At 50.2% G+C, this 18435-nt stretch overlaps 8 protein-coding genes across 8 annotated transcripts; 4 read left to right on the top strand and 4 right to left on the bottom strand.

Moving 5' to 3' along the window:
* Positions 1–531: 531 nt before the first annotated feature.
* On the bottom strand, positions 532–3265 carry HO133_011050 (uncharacterized protein; the record flags this gene model as incomplete). The annotated part of the gene is made up of 2 exons (XM_037301899.1): positions 532–882; positions 938–3265. 2 exons carry the CDS (start codon positions 3263–3265, stop codon positions 532–534), a joined length of 2679 nt encoding a protein of 892 aa, XP_037153533.1.
* Positions 3266–4162: 897 nt separating this feature from the next.
* On the top strand, positions 4163–6277 carry HO133_011049 (uncharacterized protein; the record flags this gene model as incomplete). Its single annotated transcript, XM_037301898.1, has 1 exon — positions 4163–6277. The coding sequence occupies one exon, from the start codon at positions 4163–4165 to the stop codon at positions 6275–6277; it is 2115 nt and encodes a 704-aa protein (XP_037153532.1).
* A 500-nt stretch (positions 6278–6777) lies between these two features.
* On the bottom strand, positions 6778–8634 carry HO133_011048 (uncharacterized protein; the record flags this gene model as incomplete). The annotated part of the gene is made up of 5 exons (XM_037301897.1): positions 6778–7902; positions 7952–8302; positions 8365–8445; positions 8498–8567; positions 8618–8634. The coding sequence occupies 5 exons, from the start codon at positions 8632–8634 to the stop codon at positions 6778–6780; spliced, it is 1644 nt and encodes a 547-aa protein (XP_037153531.1).
* Positions 8635–9306: 672 nt separating this feature from the next.
* HO133_011047 (uncharacterized protein) lies at positions 9307–10104 on the top strand (the record flags this gene model as incomplete). The annotated part of the gene is made up of 1 exon (XM_037301896.1): positions 9307–10104. One exon carries the CDS (start codon positions 9307–9309, stop codon positions 10102–10104), a length of 798 nt encoding a protein of 265 aa, XP_037153530.1.
* A 1157-nt stretch (positions 10105–11261) lies between these two features.
* On the top strand, positions 11262–12416 carry HO133_011046 (uncharacterized protein; the record flags this gene model as incomplete). The annotated part of the gene is made up of 6 exons (XM_037301895.1): positions 11262–11313; positions 11372–11493; positions 11555–11927; positions 12093–12136; positions 12199–12257; positions 12308–12416. The coding sequence occupies 6 exons, from the start codon at positions 11262–11264 to the stop codon at positions 12414–12416; spliced, it is 759 nt and encodes a 252-aa protein (XP_037153529.1).
* A 684-nt stretch (positions 12417–13100) lies between these two features.
* On the bottom strand, positions 13101–13509 carry HO133_011045 (uncharacterized protein; the record flags this gene model as incomplete). The annotated part of the gene is made up of 2 exons (XM_037301894.1): positions 13101–13247; positions 13270–13509. 2 exons carry the CDS (start codon positions 13507–13509, stop codon positions 13101–13103), a joined length of 387 nt encoding a protein of 128 aa, XP_037153528.1.
* A 1504-nt stretch (positions 13510–15013) lies between these two features.
* On the bottom strand, positions 15014–16540 carry HO133_011044 (uncharacterized protein; the record flags this gene model as incomplete). The annotated part of the gene is made up of 5 exons (XM_037301893.1): positions 15014–15376; positions 15423–15830; positions 15887–16104; positions 16226–16293; positions 16377–16540. 5 exons carry the CDS (start codon positions 16538–16540, stop codon positions 15014–15016), a joined length of 1221 nt encoding a protein of 406 aa, XP_037153527.1.
* Positions 16541–17192: 652 nt separating this feature from the next.
* On the top strand, positions 17193–18211 carry HO133_011043 (uncharacterized protein; the record flags this gene model as incomplete). Its single annotated transcript, XM_037301892.1, has 2 exons — positions 17193–17244; positions 17301–18211. The coding sequence occupies 2 exons, from the start codon at positions 17193–17195 to the stop codon at positions 18209–18211; spliced, it is 963 nt and encodes a 320-aa protein (XP_037153526.1).
* Positions 18212–18435: the final 224 nt, after the last annotated feature.

Raw genomic sequence — 18435 nt, 5'->3', positions numbered from 1 at the left:
CATGCAGGGACAAAGTCCAGAGCGGATGAGCGCGGGAGCCGCTTGATCCTGCTAATTCAAAAAGAAACGTGAGATTATGGCCTGCATACTCGCTGAGACAACTTCGAAACGCAGGTGTGTGGATCAGTCATGGGTATGGTAGAGATGAGACCCTTGTGGTGCGCATCAGGTTGGAGCGCACAAATTCCCGAGATAGTTTGCGTTCAAACGCCTTGCTTCTCTTTTTTCCCCTAACAACTGGATACAGATCAATGTGTAGTCGACATTGTCTATGATACCTTAGAAAACGCCGGTGAATGCCCTGGGCACCAATGCGCTGATATCTTCATGGAATAGTTCCCAAGTCCACAATGCAAGAAGCACCCGCTGCGTAATCGTGTCATTAAATGCCACCATGGCTGATCAGAATGAGAACCAAACTTGACGAACAGTAGGAGAAATTATTTGGCAAGCCTTGGCAAGGTATATTAGAGAGTCGTTGATTGTTTGCTTGGTGGACTGAAGGGTTCGGTAGTCGTAGGGAAACGAATACTAGAACACAGCAGCTAATCCACTCTTTGACTGCCTCTTGCTGAAGCGTTTCCGTCCAATGCCATGGAAGGACTCCTCGTTGCTGGAATGGTTTTTCTGAAGGGTGTGACGACCAGATCCGTTCTCCAAGGGTCCTGGAGAATCGAGGTCGAGCCCGCGCGAGGATGTATGTGAGCCTGATTGGAGATCCTTGAGGGCATCGTCGCCGGTGTACGAATTTGACAAGCTTTGGGAGAATGCAATTTCTCGGGCAGTCTCGATGCTGTCAAGCCATTCTTGGGCAGACGCCGAAGTCGCAGACCCATCAGATGATGCAGCTTTAGGATCCTCAAAGCTGAAGTGCTTGTCATGCTGTCACTGTGATTAGACATGCGAATTGTAGACAGTGGTAATCGAAGCTACTCACTGTATCGACGCACCAATACGTGAAGCCTTTTGGATCCTGTAACTTTCTCCAAGAGCAACCCGAAATAAGCAGCGGTATCTCGATCTTTGACTTCTTGTCTTCCCCGCCAGCAGCGACTATAATGATTCGAGCGCTTGATGTTATCATTACCAGTCTTTGACGTTTTTTCGTTGTGTTACTGCCAAAGAATCTCGAGAACTTTTTGGGTGAATCTGTCTCGCCATTCTGACCAACACTTTTACCCGTGGGGCTGTGCGGAGCCGGGGTGGTATTGACAAGGAGGTTACCAAGCTTCAGAATTCGCTCGTTGTTCTTTGTCAACACAGGCGACCATTCAATGTCAAGCTGGCTTGGTGGCGGAAGCTCCGTGATGACTCTTGGACTGGGTCTCGGCACGCTACTGCTGGCTCCTTCAAATCGGGTTGTTGAGGTGCTGTGCGAGGGCGCAATATTTGGCGGATAGTTGTTACCATTCCCATTGTTGTTGGCATGGCCGTTCAGCCTTCTTGGTTCTGCTACCGCTGGAACAAAGCTCTTCAGCCTTGGTGCTTTTTGCCTCCACAGCCCGCGACCCCAATTCACACCGTCAAAGAATTCATGATTCTTGATGTGCTCAATCGACAGGCGACTCGCAGGATCCAAGACAAGCAACCGTTCGACAAGATCCTTAGCTACCTCCGGAAATCCTGTAGGGAATTGGTACTCCAGGGCAACAATTTTTTGAAAGGTCAGATATTCGTTACCAGCTTTGAATGGTGGCCGACCTGCTAGAAGTTGATATATGATGCAGCCAAATGCCCACAGATCACTGGACTTGCAAGCTTTCTTGTCTGTGAGCAGTTCAGGGCTCACATATTCTGCGGTTCCGACAAAAGAGTTTGCTTTGTGGTCCTCAGATCCGTCCAGAGGGTTCCCTGCCCCTATGTCCCCATTTGCGTCCTTCGGCAGCCGCTCAGGGACATCTAAGATCTTCGCCGTACCAAAGTCTGTAATTTTGACATGCATTTGATCATCCAACAAGACATTCTCCGGTTTCAGGTCGCGGTGTATCACTCCTCGCGCATGCATATAATCGACCGTGTCCAATATCTCGGCACCGTAAAACCTTACGCATTCCAAGTCAAAGGTCGTCATTCGCTTGAGAACACCCAAAAGCTCCCCGCTACTCGCGAGATCCAGCACAAAATACAACGATCCTTCATCTTGAAATGTATAATAAAGCCGCACAACTCCAGGATGATCGGTCAAACGGTTCAGGGTATCCTTCTCGATATTCACGTATTTTACCTTCTTTTCCTTGATAATGTGCCGCTTGTTGAGCACCTTGATGGCATACTCTTTGCCTGTCTGCCTGTCTGTGGCCGCCATAACAGTACTGTAGGAGCCTTCGCCTAGCGTCCGCCCAAATGCAAAATCCTTAACTCCTTTTTTCACGTGTCTTGTTACAGGCCTGCCGTTGGCATCTATTTCTTGACGTACTCCCACCACCGCTCCTTTTTCTTGCCATTCCTCGCTGCTTTTGACAGGCCCTCCTTCTATTCCATATGGTGACCCAGCAGCTGGTGATGGTGCAGACACCGCGGAGTTGCCTAGCTGCCCACCTCCCATGCCTCTTGAGCTTTTCCTTAGCGGCAGCCCTCCGTTGCCGTTGTACAGCTGACTTTGTCTGTAGGATCGATCTCTGTGGCTCCCCTCTCTTGTTGGCACCCCCGCCTGCATCGCCGCTGACGCACCTCTCGAGCTGCTCCTTTGGGGCATTCCCAGGATTGACGAATGCGAGAATTCGTCGCGCTGCCGATATGATCCATCGCTTGGTAGCTGATTCCCATTGGGGACCGGAGGTGGTTGAGTATACATGGAAGCTACCGGACGTAAGCTTGAGGTTGGATTTCGTTGACTCAAAGGCATCATCGTCGGGTACTGTGGAAACTGAGCTTGCTGTTGATCTTGGTATGTGAGGGGTATGGACTGGCGGTTGGCGTGCCGCTGCGCGTAAGTCGACGGATCTCTGGGTGTGGAAGCGAGAGGCTGCTCGATTTGACCGGGTAGAGGTTCAGCTGAAATTGTATCTGTAGAGAAAGCTTTTGGATTGAAGCCTAAGGGAGATGTTGACCGGAAGCCATTGTTCGGTAGGGATGGCGGTAGAGCTGGAGGGGAGAGTGGGCTGCTTTCCTCTCCTCCATGTTCTGTAGCATGGTGAGATGCAGACAGCGGTGACATCGAAGAGCCATGCCCTAAACCTTGCGAAGACGGAGAGGGTGAAGCGTCGTCAGGATTAGCGATCCGCAGACCTCCAAGAGACTGAGCAAGACTCAGGTCGCCGTCCATGGTTGTTGATTCTGCTGCACGGCACAGAGGAAAAAGAGTTGTGTCGGTAGTATAGGTCCTGGAACAGGGACATCCAGCCTGTGTACGGAGTATGGGAAGAGTGGAGCGACAGCTGTTCCTGGCAACTGTGAGGCTTTGGTATTGATACGAAAGGCTTGCCTAATTTGATTATTTAGTTAGATCCAAGGGATGGTGGATGGTGGGATCTTCTTTGCGGCGGCGATCATTGTAGATCTGCTCCTTTCCTGGATCTGATGAGTTTGAGAAACTTCGAGTGCTTCAACATGACTGTATAAGGGGATTCACCTCTCAAAAGTGCAAAGGCAAGAGGTCATACATGCAGAAATGAACTTGCGTGGCAGTGTGGCTGCCATACCTTGGCTTCGTAATCCCGCCTTGGCGGTATCGAATAGCGGTGCAGAATCCTCATTGTCCTACCCTCGTACAACAAAGCGTTCTCGAAAGCCCGGCTCATCAGCTACAGCTTGTTAGAGGATTCATCAGTCCGAAGTCATTTGGCAAGAGTACTGCTTGGTCTTTAGGTGAACAAATCCGTGCTTCGATCTTGGCTTGGTATGACGTTTGAGGAACATATCATCCTTCACTGTATCACTCATAGCTATTTGTGGGACCCTCTACGTCTCTATATCCCCAATACCTTTGCCAGCGCATCATCATGATTATGTACACAAGTTGTTCTATCTCGAGTACGAAGTTTCCAGTGATACTTTCTGCGTTCCCTCACGATATTGCCTGAAGTAGGGAGCTCTTGCCTTGCAACAAGCCCGCTTTCATTAATGGCAATTGCAATGGCTATGAGCATGACTTACCCAACTGTGTCTGCTCACGTCTCTATCCTTCGTCTCCTTCTGTCTTTCATGTCTTCAAGTCGTCGAAATGCTGCGTTTGAATCCGACGCAGCTAAGGCTGGATGCCAGAGACCTAACCTGGCACATAGACCGTCACAATGAACGTCAAACCGTGCGTGCCACAGGACCACCGACCAATGTGATTAACAAGTCAAGGAGTCCCAAGAAAAAGCAACACGACGCCCGCACCCACGATTCACCCTACTCTTTTGCCCAACCGGCTACAGCCAGAACAACAGAGGTCACCGGCAAGCACGAAGACTCAATAATCTCTAACGAACCAGTCCCTCACGACTCAAGATCCTTCTGGGATAGAGTACTCGCGGATGCTGGAACCCCTACACGGACGCAGACAACTTCTCTGGGCAATGCGACAATGATAGAGCCCTCCAATGACTTCCTCGAGAACAATCATTCCTCACGAGCCTCAATCGAAGAAAATTATACTGACTGGCATGATGACAACGACGTTGGGGCCCATTACAGTGACGACCTGCGGTCGCCTTTCCGTGATACCGAGGCGGACCTCTCCTCTCAATGGCCACTTCCGTCCTCCTCAGGTTCACTTGATTCAACAAGAGTCGACCCCTGCGTTGATGCAAACAAAGCAGATGAGGGGCAGAAGTTCCCTTTCGAGAAGGTGGTAAAGACTGCGTCAGCAAAGCGTCGATTGTCGTTCAACAACTTCAATTTCTTCCATCGGAAGGTCACGCCAGACTTGGATGGGAGTCTCGAAGTCAATGAACTCCACTCTTTTGCCAACGGAGATTCTGATGGCCGCTACAAGTCTCATTGGAGCCACGATAGAAGCAAATCAGAATCATCCAATAGCAGCGCCGGCGGAGACATTCGTGATGGAATGTATGGTAGCCGTCGGGATAGGCGTACAATTTCCACCAACCTGGAGACCTACGTAAACGGCAGGAGTGATGCAGAGGGCAGCGGGTCTAGGCACTTATCCAATGATACCGTCAGTCGATCTATGCTGCCAACAATGCCTTCACCACCACATTGTGAGGACACTCCACGTCACGCAAGCGGTCTTCCGAGATCTTCTTTGTACATTTCCCAAGCCGCAATGTCAAGCTCTCCACATAAGGGTCCAGAAACTATAGCGGGCTATTCTGAGACACCTGCCTCCGAAGGGCTTCTGGCATTTCCTCCAAGGCGTCGTAAGAGGTACAAGCCTCGCAGCGAGAGCTACCCTTTTGTGTCATCAGAAGATCTAGACATGTCTGCTCTACCACAGCTCGATGGGCCTTCAACATTCAAGAGTAACTTGGTAAATCTACCGTCCCTCACCGTTTCGTACCCCTCGACGCATAACATCGTACCCACTCCACCACCGGGCCTCCCAGCTTGGAACTATCACCCTATTGGTGCATCACCAGCTGGCTCCCCCAACCACGACCCAGACTACACTACTGGTGGATTACACGGTCAAACTCAAACGAATTACGAATGGTCTTCGCCTCATGAATCTTATCAGGATTCCGTCGAGATCCATAGCTACCGGTCTCATAGCAGCATGGGTTCCCACCACACTCGCATTGCCTCCTCCCAGAGTCAGCTGGGCACTGTTCATCCAACTCCATCCCGTCGCAATCTTAGTCCTTTTGCAGAACCTTTCGTCCCAAGAAGCGCTCGTCGTCATCCCTCCCCACAGCTACCTCTTCCGCCGCCTTTCTCCGCTACGCCACGAAACCTGTCCTTAAATTCTGTCTTCCCTTCTTCTTCTGTCTCCCCGCACACCCCTCCTTCCCGCCTCCCTTCCTATTCCATCTCTCCTGTGCCCCAGTCACACGCCCACATACCCATTTACAACGACAATCTCTCCCCAACCACTCAACCTCAAACGCCTGCCGAGCTCTCGCGCAACCGACGACCGCCCTTGGCGACTCAGAATCCTTTCAACACCGCACCCGCTCCTTCTCGGGGTTTGACGACGCGAAATGAGAGGTTGGCTACTTGGCAAGCTTTCGCTACGCCGACGAGAAGGCCGTCTGCCCGGACGAGGAACTACAGGGATTATGAGCAGGAAAATGTTGGGGCGGTGGACGCAGAGGAGAGGCGATTGAGAAGAGAAATTGCTACAGGATTGGGGATGGGTAGGGAGGAGATGGAGAGGGATAGGCAGAGGTGAAGGCTTTTGATGCGAGTGCACTCTCTGCGCCTTTTTGGACCAACATTGGGTTGCGTTCTAGTTGGCTATGGGTCTTAAAAGCATCATCCTGGTGTAGCATTTGGTTATCCGGTTTTGAGGAAGGTGGGTTTATGGCATTTATGAATGTGTTTTTGGTGCAGCCATGTTCCGGACTAGCAAGATATGGCGATCAGTAGCAATTCAACTTATGGAACCTAATGAATCGTAAATTACCTCTGGTTTCGTATGCCTTTCGTGATTCGCCAAATTCAGGGTAGGAAAGGCATTGTAGGCAAGAGTGTATAGCGCCATTGTTATATGTTTGTGCAAGCTGAATTTATCATCTATGTGAAGGATCAATCGTCGAGATCTCGAAGCATGAATGCAAGTGCCTACCTCATCTCAACAACAATCTAATGCCACAAGAGATCTCATAATGATCGCTCCTTCTGTACAAGCCATTCAGCTATAGCATGCATGACACAGCTCGATACACACGCTTATTGCCCATTGACCGAGACCCCCTTGCTCGCCTTCCTCGCATGCCCGGACGAAGCCTTGGCCTCACCATTCGTCTCGACCCCATTCGGCTTGAGCGGTTTTCCCTCGTCACGGATGCCTTTCTTGGATTTGAAGAACTGTGCACCGTCAACAAGGCGTCGCTCATGGTTGACCCTCCCGTTGACGAAGTCGGGGTAGTTGAGTGTCAGTTCCGCGGCGCCGTTCACAATGTGATCAGCGGCCTCCACACCCAGCATGAAGCTGTGATCTTGGTTGCCGACCTCGTATCTCCAACTGCCGAAGCGGCCACGGGAATAGATGTCTTTCTCTTGCAGCTTGGGCAGAAGCTGCTTGAGAACGCCTTCGCGCTCAAGGGTTGGGGTAGGATAGCCGTGGTCGAAGCGGCGGTGGTATGTGCTGACGATTTCGTCGTTGGGCTTGAGCATATCGGTGTTGATAAGGCCTTGGATGCAGTCGCGGAGCATATTTGCGTTGTCGACGGGCTTCATGGAGGACTCGGAGACTTCGAGCATAATGGACCAGTAGGGGCCTTCCTGTGGGGAAGTATTCGAGGGCTTCTCGCCGGATGCAAGCTGCATGGTGGAAAGCTTCTTGGATGAAGCGGGTTGATTATTGGGAGAGTAGTTCGAGAATATGGTAGCGCGGTAGAATGGGCTGTCTGGTTCCGGGAAGTATAGCCAGCATTTGTCGCCGATGCGCTCAGGGCGCTCGCCTCGGATGCCGACGCCGATAACGTGGGTGGAGGAATAGAAGAGGTCATTGGAAAGAGATATAAGGGAACTGTCGCCCATCTTCTCAACGAGAGCGTCAACGGCCATTGTACTGATGAGCTTGTCATAGCTGATTGTTTTGCCGTTCTCAAGGGTGACCACTTTAGCATCTGCGTCAATTTTCTTGACAGTGCCATGCGAGCCAAACCTCGTCTTCTCTTTGGGTATAGTATCGGCAACGGCGATCCAGATGGCACCTGTCCCGCCATGTGCTGGGAAGCGGAAGGTGGCATTGGGTCCCCAGTTACCGGCGGTCTTCTGCATAATGACGTTCTTTGTCACAGTCTTGATATCCGGGGCAGCGACACGCTCACCCAGCCATTGGCACTGCATCTAGGACCGGTCAGCCAACTTTTTACACTGCATGTTCGCTCTTGCCCACCTTTGTTGTTGGGACTGCCCAGACTTTGAAGTTATAGGGTCTCATGAAGAGATCGGCAATACCCACACCCATCATTCGCACGATCCATTCGTCAAAGTTCTTCGGCTTCGTGTTGGACACTCTTGCCTCCATTGCTGCATCAATCATACCATCTATGCAATCCACCTGCTCTTTCTTGGGCAGCATGGAGATGTTGTTCTGGAATGGGTAGGGCACCCATTGTTCCTTGCAACGGACGTAGGAGACACGTTGATGTGTATACCAGTCATCTTCTTTGGGCAGTGCCTCGGCAATGCAGTCGTCGAAATACTTGTAGTGCGAGAAGATGACATGCCCGCCAACATCGTAGAGCTAGGAGCGTGTCAGAGTAAGTTCTTAAGAAGCAGCGAGACTAGATTGGCGACGAGACTTACAAAGCCTTCAGGTGTGATATCTGTAGAAGCTAGTCCTCCAGGTGTTTCGCTCGAGTCAATGATCATCCATGATGGGCCGTCCTGCGCTTTGAGTGAGCTTTGCCCCTCTCACTGCGTATCGGTGGGGTCGCACCAACTGATGTAAACGCTTTCCAGCTCCTAAACCAGTCGGGCCAGCGCCAATGACTAGTACATCTACGGAGCTGGGTTCATTAGCCGTATCCCTGAAGGGGCGTTGAGTGGCAACACCTACATGTCTGATTTCGTCATTGTGTTCTTTGTGACGCTGTGTTCTTTTGAGATCTGAGAGTCCGGTGCTCAAGATGGGGAGTATGTCTGATGGAATGATGTATTTACAGAAGCATGGGAGGCATTGAACGAGCGACGGGTTAAAGAAAATGACAGGAGTGAATAAAGTAGGTAAGTGAAAGATATATGAGTAGAGGCTGATGTAACGTTGGTGTTGATCCTCGAGCAAACCCTTAGCGTAAAGTGTCTTTTTTTGGCCGGGATCTGCGTGACCGAAATCCCCCGGACGAGACTTCCAAGCCCCAAATATTCAGCATTGCTGTCGCTCTACGAATACGTCTGATCAGACAAAAGAAGAAGGTGACCTTGACCACAGCTCTGGAAGCCGACCTGACCGAGTAGGCTTCTATCCTGTTTACAGACGACTGCCACGTGCATTGGTGTCAGCTAATTAGAGGCAGCTCGCTTAAAGATCGGGACATTCGTAAGGCAGAATTGTCGAGTCAATGGGTTTATTGCTAAATCTTCAGAACATCGGACACTCAAAGTAGCATCAGAGGCAAGTCCGGGTGAGTCAGAGTACCCGTATGTCAATCACCAAAATTAGCTTCGAGTACACGGTCTCTCCTTCTCCAAGTCTCTTTTTGGCGGCTGTTGAAGGTCTATCAAAATTCTGATTGCATTTGGTGCACCATGGATCCTCAAGCCTCGCCTGTGCAATTGGCAAAAAGAATCGAAGGCAAGCCCCCTATTCGCTTTCTCGATCCCACCACTGCCTATAACCTATGGTCGGAGGTCTACGATACCGATGGCAATTTTCTACAGGCGCTTGACACGATTGAGATGCGGTCTCTAGTTCCCAAAATGGTATCTCGGATATCTTCAAGTCCTCCATGGAAGGTCGTAGATTTGGGATGTGGCACTGGCCGGAATATGACACGGCTGTTGGACCTTCCCTGCTCTATGGTGGTAGGTCTTGACGCAAGCTCAAAGATGCTCGAGAATGCCAAATTGAGGATCAATGAGCACATGTCGCAGATCAGCAGGGCATCTGAAGGAGCTCAAGGAGCCCGATTAGAGCTTTACAATCTGTTGGGCAGCTACCACATACCGTCCTGCGCTTTGAACGCGGATGCGCTCATTTCAACGTTGGTTTTAGAGCATGTTCCCCTCTCCATTTTCTTCGAGAAAGCCTCGGAGTTGTTGAAGCCGAGCGGGCTTGCCCTAGTGACGAACATGCATTCAGACATGGGAGCGATCAGTCAAGCGGGCTTCGTGGACCCAAAGACTGGAGAAAAGGTGCAGACGCAGAGCTTTGCTCATCATTTAAATGACGTGGTTGCCGAAGCTCAGAAGCAAGGGTTTGAAGTTGTTGGCGAGGTCCTGCAACGAGCTGTGGATGAGGAGATGAGCGAGGTGCTGGGGATGAGAGCTAGGAAATGGATTGGTGTAACTGTGTGGTTTGGAGTTTGCTTTCGAAAACAGGCATGAGGAGCTAAGTATGGCATGAGTGTTGGGTCCAATTCTATGACGATTCTTCTCCTTTCCAGATATGTTTCACTCATCACCCTACATTTTTGGATATTGTTTCTACACATTGGGGTTTGGTGTTTGAGTTTCGTTTTGAGTACGGTATGTCAGCGTTGCGCTGACCCAAAAAGGACTCTTCCCTTGTGTATTCAGCGGGGTCTAAAGGGCTTTAGCGAGCCTTACTGATACCTGAGATCTTCAGGTATAGCGTTGCGGATTTGAGGACGAATCCTTTGGGAGAGGAGGCAATTGTTAGCATCAGGTTCCAGAGGGGACGCGAAGCGCAGACACATTGTTAGCAACCCGGAAGCTTAGCCGTTCGGCCAAAAGCTTATGCCTGGGGGTGTCCGCTTCCCGCGTAGATTACCCTTATTTGGGCTTATATTCCGGCCTATGGCCCCCGTGAGGACTTGATCCTAACGATCATTTCCTCCCTTCACGAGGCTCGTCCTCGAGGCCAGAGGAGCCCATCGCTCCGGGGCCACAACTACCCCGAATCAAGTGATTTCTGAAGGCAACCTTCCCAAAACACAGGATTCCTGCTCATCCGAAACATAGAGGTATCGACCACGAAACACAGAGAGGCATCTCGCCTTGTACCTAGGTACCTGTACATGGCCCGCAGGCACTAAGCTGATCAGGCGCTGTAATAGGGTCTACTCCCGGGCGTCTCGCCCGAGCTACAGGGGCTCTGTGCTTGGAAAAGCACCGAGGCGTCTCGCCCGAGTGATAGGGACTCTGTTCTACGGGGTTGCTACCTCGAAAATGTCATCTGTATAGGGTATCGTGCCAGAAAAGCCTAGTTGTAGGGCAAAATGCTTAGTTGTAGGGCAGAATATCTGCGCTTCGGAGAGCGCTTCGGCGTAAACTTTTTCCCGCGTTATAGACTAGAGGTCTCTTCCCTTACGAGGCTAAGTGCCTAAGAGGTTGATGTGTGAAACCTCAATCCTCGTATGCACCCATTCCTCTTTCAAACACGACGAGAAAAGCTCGGGATAAAGGATTCATTTGGCTAAGATCAGCTTTTTTGAGCTTTTATACAAACGATTTCACTACTGTCGGAGGAGGGAGGGAGGGAAGCTTCAGAAGTCCTCATTACATCATCTATTTTGCCCACGATGCCTCCCAAAGTTGCTTTCTTGATGGCCAATTACGGGCACGATCCAACAGGTAAGACTTCCAAAGTCAGTCAAATCCGCGTGTTACTGTCGCTTACATTCAATCTCAGAAACTGCAGTGCCATATGCAGAATTTAAGAAAGCCGGCTTCGAGATCGATTTCGTCACGGAAAAGGGGAACATGCCCGAATGTGATAGTAAGATGCTGGAGGGTATGACACAAAAATTACTCGTAAGTTGCATTATGACTTTCGGATCTGAGACATGTCCTCACGTCCTCTCCTTGTCAATAGGGTGCTACGCAAGAGGCAATTGATTTGTATAAAACCATGAAAGAGGACATGAAGAATATGAGAGCTCTTGCATGGGCTGATGAGGGGTTTACCCTCAACCCTTATGACCTTGTATTCCTGCCAGGCGGACACGAAAAGGGTGTTGTCCAAGTGATCAACTCGCCCGTGACCCATAAACTTATGGTGGACTATTTCCCTCAAACGCGGAAGCCTTCGAAGAAGAATGTTGCAGCGATATGCCACGGCGTGATGGTACTTTCAGAGTCATCTTTCCCGAACGGCAAGAGCGTTCTGCACGATGCCACCACCACGGCGCTACCTGGCTTCATGGAGCAGTCGATCTTCTGGGGGACTAGGCTCTTCCTTGGAGACTGTAAGGCACTTTTCAAAATCATCTATCTATTCAAGACTGCTTTTTGAGTTGGGAGACATGTTGGAGGAATAAATTACCCGTTTACCGTCCTTTATACTCCTCAAAAATGTCTTATTACTCAACTCTTTATCTACGAACGGTAGGACTGACTCGCAAATGTGCTAGACTACAAAACCTATGGAGCTGGGTCAGAAAGTGTACAGGCTAGTGTAAGTCCGACAACCAGTCACATTACTCGCGCTATTGTCTGACCCGACCCGAAATCGTGTAGGTGGAAAAACGGCTCGACGATCCCAAGAAACAGTACTTCAACAGTCTCTCGTCCACTCCGTACGTCTGAACACGTCGAAACGCCGACTGGGCTTTGCTAATGCTCGTAGCTTTGTACGCGAGGACGAGAATTACAATTACATTAGTGGACGCTTTCCACCAGACGCTAAGCTGTTGGCTGAGAAGACGATTGCCCTTGTAAATCAGACTGTTGCTTGAACACATATCATCTGCGTGTCCAGTCATGCTTTTAGCGTATCCATGCGCGATCTCCGTTTTGCTGCTGCGATTCTCTCTGTTTGCAGAGCGCGATTTCAGAAAGATATGCCGATGCCAATGTTGTCATGCATAATTGGACAAACCACAGAACACTGCCATCCTGGTGCTCTACTTTGGCCCCAGGTGCTCGTGATTGTGTAAACCCAACGCTCATCACATCACCGCAACCCCGTATGCTCATCTCTGCCCGCTTTCCGGAATGATCAAAAAAGCATGAACGAATCCCGTCCTGTTTCGTGATCCTTGCTTGGACCAGCAATAAGGCTTCTGGCAAATCCATTGCTCTTCTGCCCCGGCTGCCAGATGCTAGATTCCCACCACTCCAATCTCCAATCAATTCTCCTCTCCGCATTAATGCCAAACTACCAAGGCTGCATGCACCCAGGAGTGCCATAACCAGCATGGAGTCCGAACATTCAAGATGTTTGCCCACAGTCTTCCCTATCCCAGCCAAAATCTTTTGGCCAGCCGCGTGCCAACCCGCCGTAGCATCACGGGTCCCCCATCTGTGCTCGGATGGGGCTTGTGCAAGGCGATGCTTCTCTCGTCAGACTCGGGCTGACCCTGCACGGCGTACATCCCAAAACCCCATTTCGGACAGTTAGGGACACAAAGTTGGGCCGGTCAACTGTCGCTCGATCTCAGCTCCCGCTCGGAAACACTAGGCGGATGGCGTTTAGCGATGGTTTCGTGATGGCATAGCGAGAGCGAGGCTGTGACCCTTCCTGGTCTCGTAGGGTGTGTGCGTGCGTGAAAGTTGGCGCCGGCTGACTGCAAGTGGCCGAGAATTGACGACTGTCCTGGATGCTTCCGGTGTCAAATCTTCGTCCTTTGCTTGCTTATCGTCTTGGCTGCTTGAGTCTTCGAGTTCTCCGGTCGTAGGCTTGTCGTTCAGAGCTCCAGTGTCGTCGGTTGGGTCCCCGACCAAAGGTTTGTGATCCGTCCAACGCTTGCTGTTGGCAGCAGAGATGGTACGCTGCTTTTCGGCGGCTCGACGGGACAGTTGCTCTGTAGTATCGTACAGAATGAGCATTGCTCTGAGCCGCTCGATGTCCGCCTCAAGATGCCCGGCTTATTTCCAGATCTTGGTGGGGTCTTCCCGAAGCTTTCTCCATAAGTTCGCCAGGACTGTTCGGACAGAAGTGGCTTTCAAGAGCCACGGTTCATCCCGTGTCCCCATTGGCATACTTTATCTAGCGGTCGAATGGCCATCGCCCACCATCTTGGCTTGCTGAATAGCTTCGATTTGTCCGGAACTCTGCTGCAAAACAACCAGAGAGGCCGGTCCGAATTTTCCATAAACCAGCGCCTCATTTTGGGGTAGCATCGCCTGCGTGGCTTGAGCGCAGTGTTAATTCGATGCAGTACTGTTAGCACAGAGATGAACCTGTCCATGCCTAAGTTGATTCTCCCTACTTCTGCGCGCGAGTACTTGTGAAGGTAATCGTCGAGGTGCTTTAGGACAAGAGCAATGTCGTGGTCTGTTAGTTCGTCGGGATCTGATGTCACAAGGTAGAGGCACCACATCAGACGGTCGAACATGGAATCTATTACTCTCTGTCATCTCCGCTGTGTATCACTTGGGATGTCCCGGTCCTTGAGCGAAAGCCCAATACTTTTTGGAACGACGGAATTTTTCCAAAGTACTCTTTCAGATCCACACAAGAACCATTCCTGAGGGTGGTAAGAAACGTCGAATCCAGACAAGGCAAGTCTATCCCATACTCTGCCGGTAATGACCCAGTGGTCGGTACTTCAACACTCCATCTATCGTGCTCTCATCTATTCTTGTATATTGCAAAAAGGTAATAGACTCTCAGAGCTCATATCCGAGAAACACACCAAGAAACAAAAAGGACCAGGCCCCGTGTACGCCAAGGACAGACATGGTAAAGCCGCGCGGAAAAGGGAAAAGATCAAGAAACCTATTCATGAGGTTCTTCCACTGGGATCTGTTCGATCGACAACAACCGAAGGAAGTGAGAACGACCCCTAGAAAAGATCAGCTAGGCCCAAGCCCAAAAGTGATAATGTACGGACCGAACCTCGGAAGGTGGAGCGCCCATTAATAGCTAGATCGGGGTACAATAGGCTGGGTGAAGCACGCCTGCCTTATTGGGGAGAGCCGCATTCTATATATATATCAGCAAAAATTCTCCGCCTTCATTGTGTGGCTGGGTGACACACCATCAACTCGGAAATATGACGTCGTTTGCTTTTGACATCTCTGTTGCTTTTTGCCATGATCTTCCTGTAATTGGATGCCGGTCTTGTATCAGACTGTCACCAATTCTGCCTAAAGCCGTTGGCACGCAGGTTGAGCTGCAACAGCTTTGATATTTTGAGAGTCTACGGACTAAAGTACATTGATATCAGTGTATCGACAATTCCAAATTGACGCCATAGCAAATGCTCATGTATGATCGGAGTAGTAAGGCCTCCAATTCCCTGCTTGATTGTTAGAATCCCAATGACGCTAAAATCCGTCCTCTCTCTTGAGTCCGCTGGCCCACTCTAATATACATATTCCATAGGATCTACGAAGGTTTGTCGGCACCTTTGATAGTGGAAGTCAAATAATTCGAGTCGTAGCCGACAGTAGGTGCAAGTCCTCCTAACAGTACGAAAAGGATCGTGAGTATGCCACCGAACACAATGACTTTTCGTAGGACAGGACGGTTGGAGCCGAACTCAGCCCAGAGGCGGCCAGCTTCCGAAAATTGTGCTTTCATGGTGGCGGCTCCAAGCTTATAGTAGACGAGTCCACCAAGGGCAATACTATAACCAAAGTATTGAAGAGGTGAGACTGGGGTGCCCCAGATGGCGATGGAGGCACCAACGAGCAGGATGTCCTTCAGAACGCCGCAGAGGGTCATCACCAGGCCCGATGTTCTGCCAATCTGAGAATGTTAGGCCATGCAAAATCATAGGATTGAGATTGCATACCAGGAACACCACTGAGACGTTCAACGCAAATGCCACCATTGCACTTGCCAAGAGTGTCCACAAACCCACATGGTATAGCTCCTCCATTTGGATTCGTGGTATTTCGAAGACCAAAGCCGTGCAGAAATTCATAATGGCGCAAACTGGGGCGAAGTAGTAGAGCGAGACCAATGGATCCATCTTGTACTCGGCGGAGCTTAATAGCCGTTCCACCATGACCAGTCTAATTGCTTCGAATAGGATGCCTCCAAGCTGAAAGATGACTCCCAGCATGACAAATTTAATCTCGCCGATTGAGGCGATAATAACACCGAGGACGATGAAGGATACGTTGAATAGGACTTTCAGATCGGCTTTGTGGATTCCCATAGCCCATCCGATAAGTAGGACTGCAACGGGTGTAGTAGCCTGTCGGAACTCATCAGAACAGCATTTGCCTCGGCGTGCAGGAACCATTGACAAACCTTCAACATCTGAATGAAAGCCACACTAAGGTACAGGTACGTCAAATTTCCGCAGATCAGTGACAAGCTGAAGAAGGCACCAATTGGTACAATGGCTCGCAGATAGACCCTGCCGGTCATTTTGACTGTCTTACGGCCATCGAGAAGATTTGTAGTGCGTGCCATGACCTGGGTCATCAGGGTAGCAAACGTAAGGTGCCAGCATGTGAGAGTGATGGCTACAGAGAGGAAAGGGCGGATCAGCTGAGCAAGAGGCAGTGTTTGAAGGTGAACATACGATAATCTGTAGGCTTCATGTCAGTGGAGTCAACAGGCAATGGTCTTCCGCAAGGCACTCACGAAATTTGGCATTGTCCAGGATCCATTTGTTGAAGAGGATGACACTGGAGCTCAAGGTGATCCATGTTCTGCGGCGGAACAGTCAGTCTCAAGGGTGTAGATTGTCGATGTGTGCGCGTGTCCTCTGCGCTGCCATTTCAGGAGCACCTACATTACGTAGAAAGCTGGGTGCAAGTTTGACGCTGGGACCTCTCTCTTCTCGACCTCTGGATTGACAGTCGGCAGGACTGGCAGGGTGGGAGTCGCTGGTCCATCTCTAATTATCTCTGCAGACATGCGCTCCTTTTCGGAGAAGGCTTTTTCAGGGTCGCCCATGTTGACTCTGGCTAGTTGGGCGTTGAAGAATGAGTGGATTTCGAACGGCCGCGACCGTTGATTGCTACCGACGCGAAACAGGATGAAGGAGCGACTTTGTTTTATTTATGATCAAGTAGGTGAGAGCATTGAAGGAGATGATGAAGATGATCGGTCACCGGTTATAGTCAGTCGTTAGAGGATGATGAAACACTTGTTATTATTGACATTCACCTACGCCGCCCTCGGCCGAGGGCCTTTAATTTAGGCCGGTTGGTAGAAGGCAAGTTGAAGCGGCAAGGCATGCCCAACGCTGATTCGTAAAATTCCATTCGGCATCTGTTGCTTGATAAAAGGCATATGTATGTAGTGTCTATTTCGTTACTTGCATCTCTACCGGTTATAAGAATAATAAATCATGTCATGTACGATGATGACTGGCATGCGTGGGACCCGCATCGCGAATAACATCCATACTCCATAACTCCATACACTACTGGAAAATGGCTTCGGACTTAGCTTTTAATCTGCCACGCCGCCAAATCATCTGCTTACAAACTGCTTTTCTTCCCACCCGTATCAATGACGTGACATCCTCCTCTGCTCATAAACCACATCTGCTTCGAGTCTAATATCACTTGTAACTGATATCCAATCAAGGTGAACGATCAAAATGCCTACAATCAATGGGAAGCAAGTTGGCCGCACCGGTTATGGATTGATGAGTATCTTCCCCCAACTCAACATCTGTTTCACGAGACTCAGCTGAACGATGGCTCAGATCTCACATGGCGTGAAACTCCTATTCCAGATGAGCAAGCTTTCGCAGCAATGAAGGCAGCCCTGAATTCGGGAGCCAACCTCTGGAACGGGGGCGAGATCTATGGCAAACCGCATGCCAACTCCCTCCAACTCCTCAATCGATACTTTACCAAGTACCCGGAAGACGCGGAAAAGGTGGTAATCAGCATAAAGGGCTCCATTTCACCCACCAGGATGGGACCCGACAACAGTGAGAAGAACATTCGGAGAAGCATTGATGAGTGTCTCAAAGTCCTGGACGGCAAGAAGTTCCTCGATCTCTTCGAACCTGCGCGGCAAGATCCCAATGTACCTTTGGAGGAGACTATGAATGCCATGGCCAAATATGTTGAAGAAGGCAAGCTTGGTGGCATCAGTCTCAGCGAGGTTACCGAAGACCAAATCAGGAACGCTGAGAAACTTCACAAAATTGCGGCAGTCGAAGTAGAAATGAGCCTGCAAAGTCCTGACCTCCTATATAACGGCGTCGCCAAAACGTGCGCTGAACTGGACATCCCATTAATAGCCTATTCTCCCTTGGGGCGTGGCCTATTGACCGCTACATTCTCAAAGCCTGAAGACATCGACAAAACCGACATCAGACATCATCTGCCGCGCTTCCAGCCTGGAAATATGGAGAAAAACGCTGCAATGGGCCAGGAGATAAAAAATGTGGCCAAATCAAAGGGCTGCACACCTGCTCAGGTGGCACTGGCTTGGGTGCGCTCGTACAGTGGAAAGGAAGGATTTGGCACCGTTATCCCAATACCAGGTTCTACAACCGAGGAGAGGGCTATTGAGAATGCAACTGAAGTGACCCTTGGCGACGAGGAGCTGAAGGAGATCGAGCAAATCATGAAAAAGATGGAACTAGCAGGTGGTCGATACTAAATCTGTGTGTTGAGTATGACCGAGTTCATAGGCGGCCATTACTGACGACTTATGTGCTATGAACAACATGAAGGTGTGCTTAATACAGTTAGCGACATCAAAAGCGGTATCACATCTCCTTTTCAATAGTGCATAGTTGACTACCGAGGGCTATGTGGGACCATATGCGTCTCCGCCAATCCTTCCGTGATGACAGCGTCAAATCCTCGCCAACCATCTGTAAG

This window comes from Letharia lupina, assembly GCF_014066315.1.
Source record: "Letharia lupina isolate WasteWater1 chromosome Unknown contig_9, whole genome shotgun sequence".
Classification (NCBI taxonomy): Eukaryota; Fungi; Ascomycota; class Lecanoromycetes; order Lecanorales; family Parmeliaceae; genus Letharia; species Letharia lupina.
This window is presented reverse-complemented; position numbering and strand designations above follow the sequence as displayed.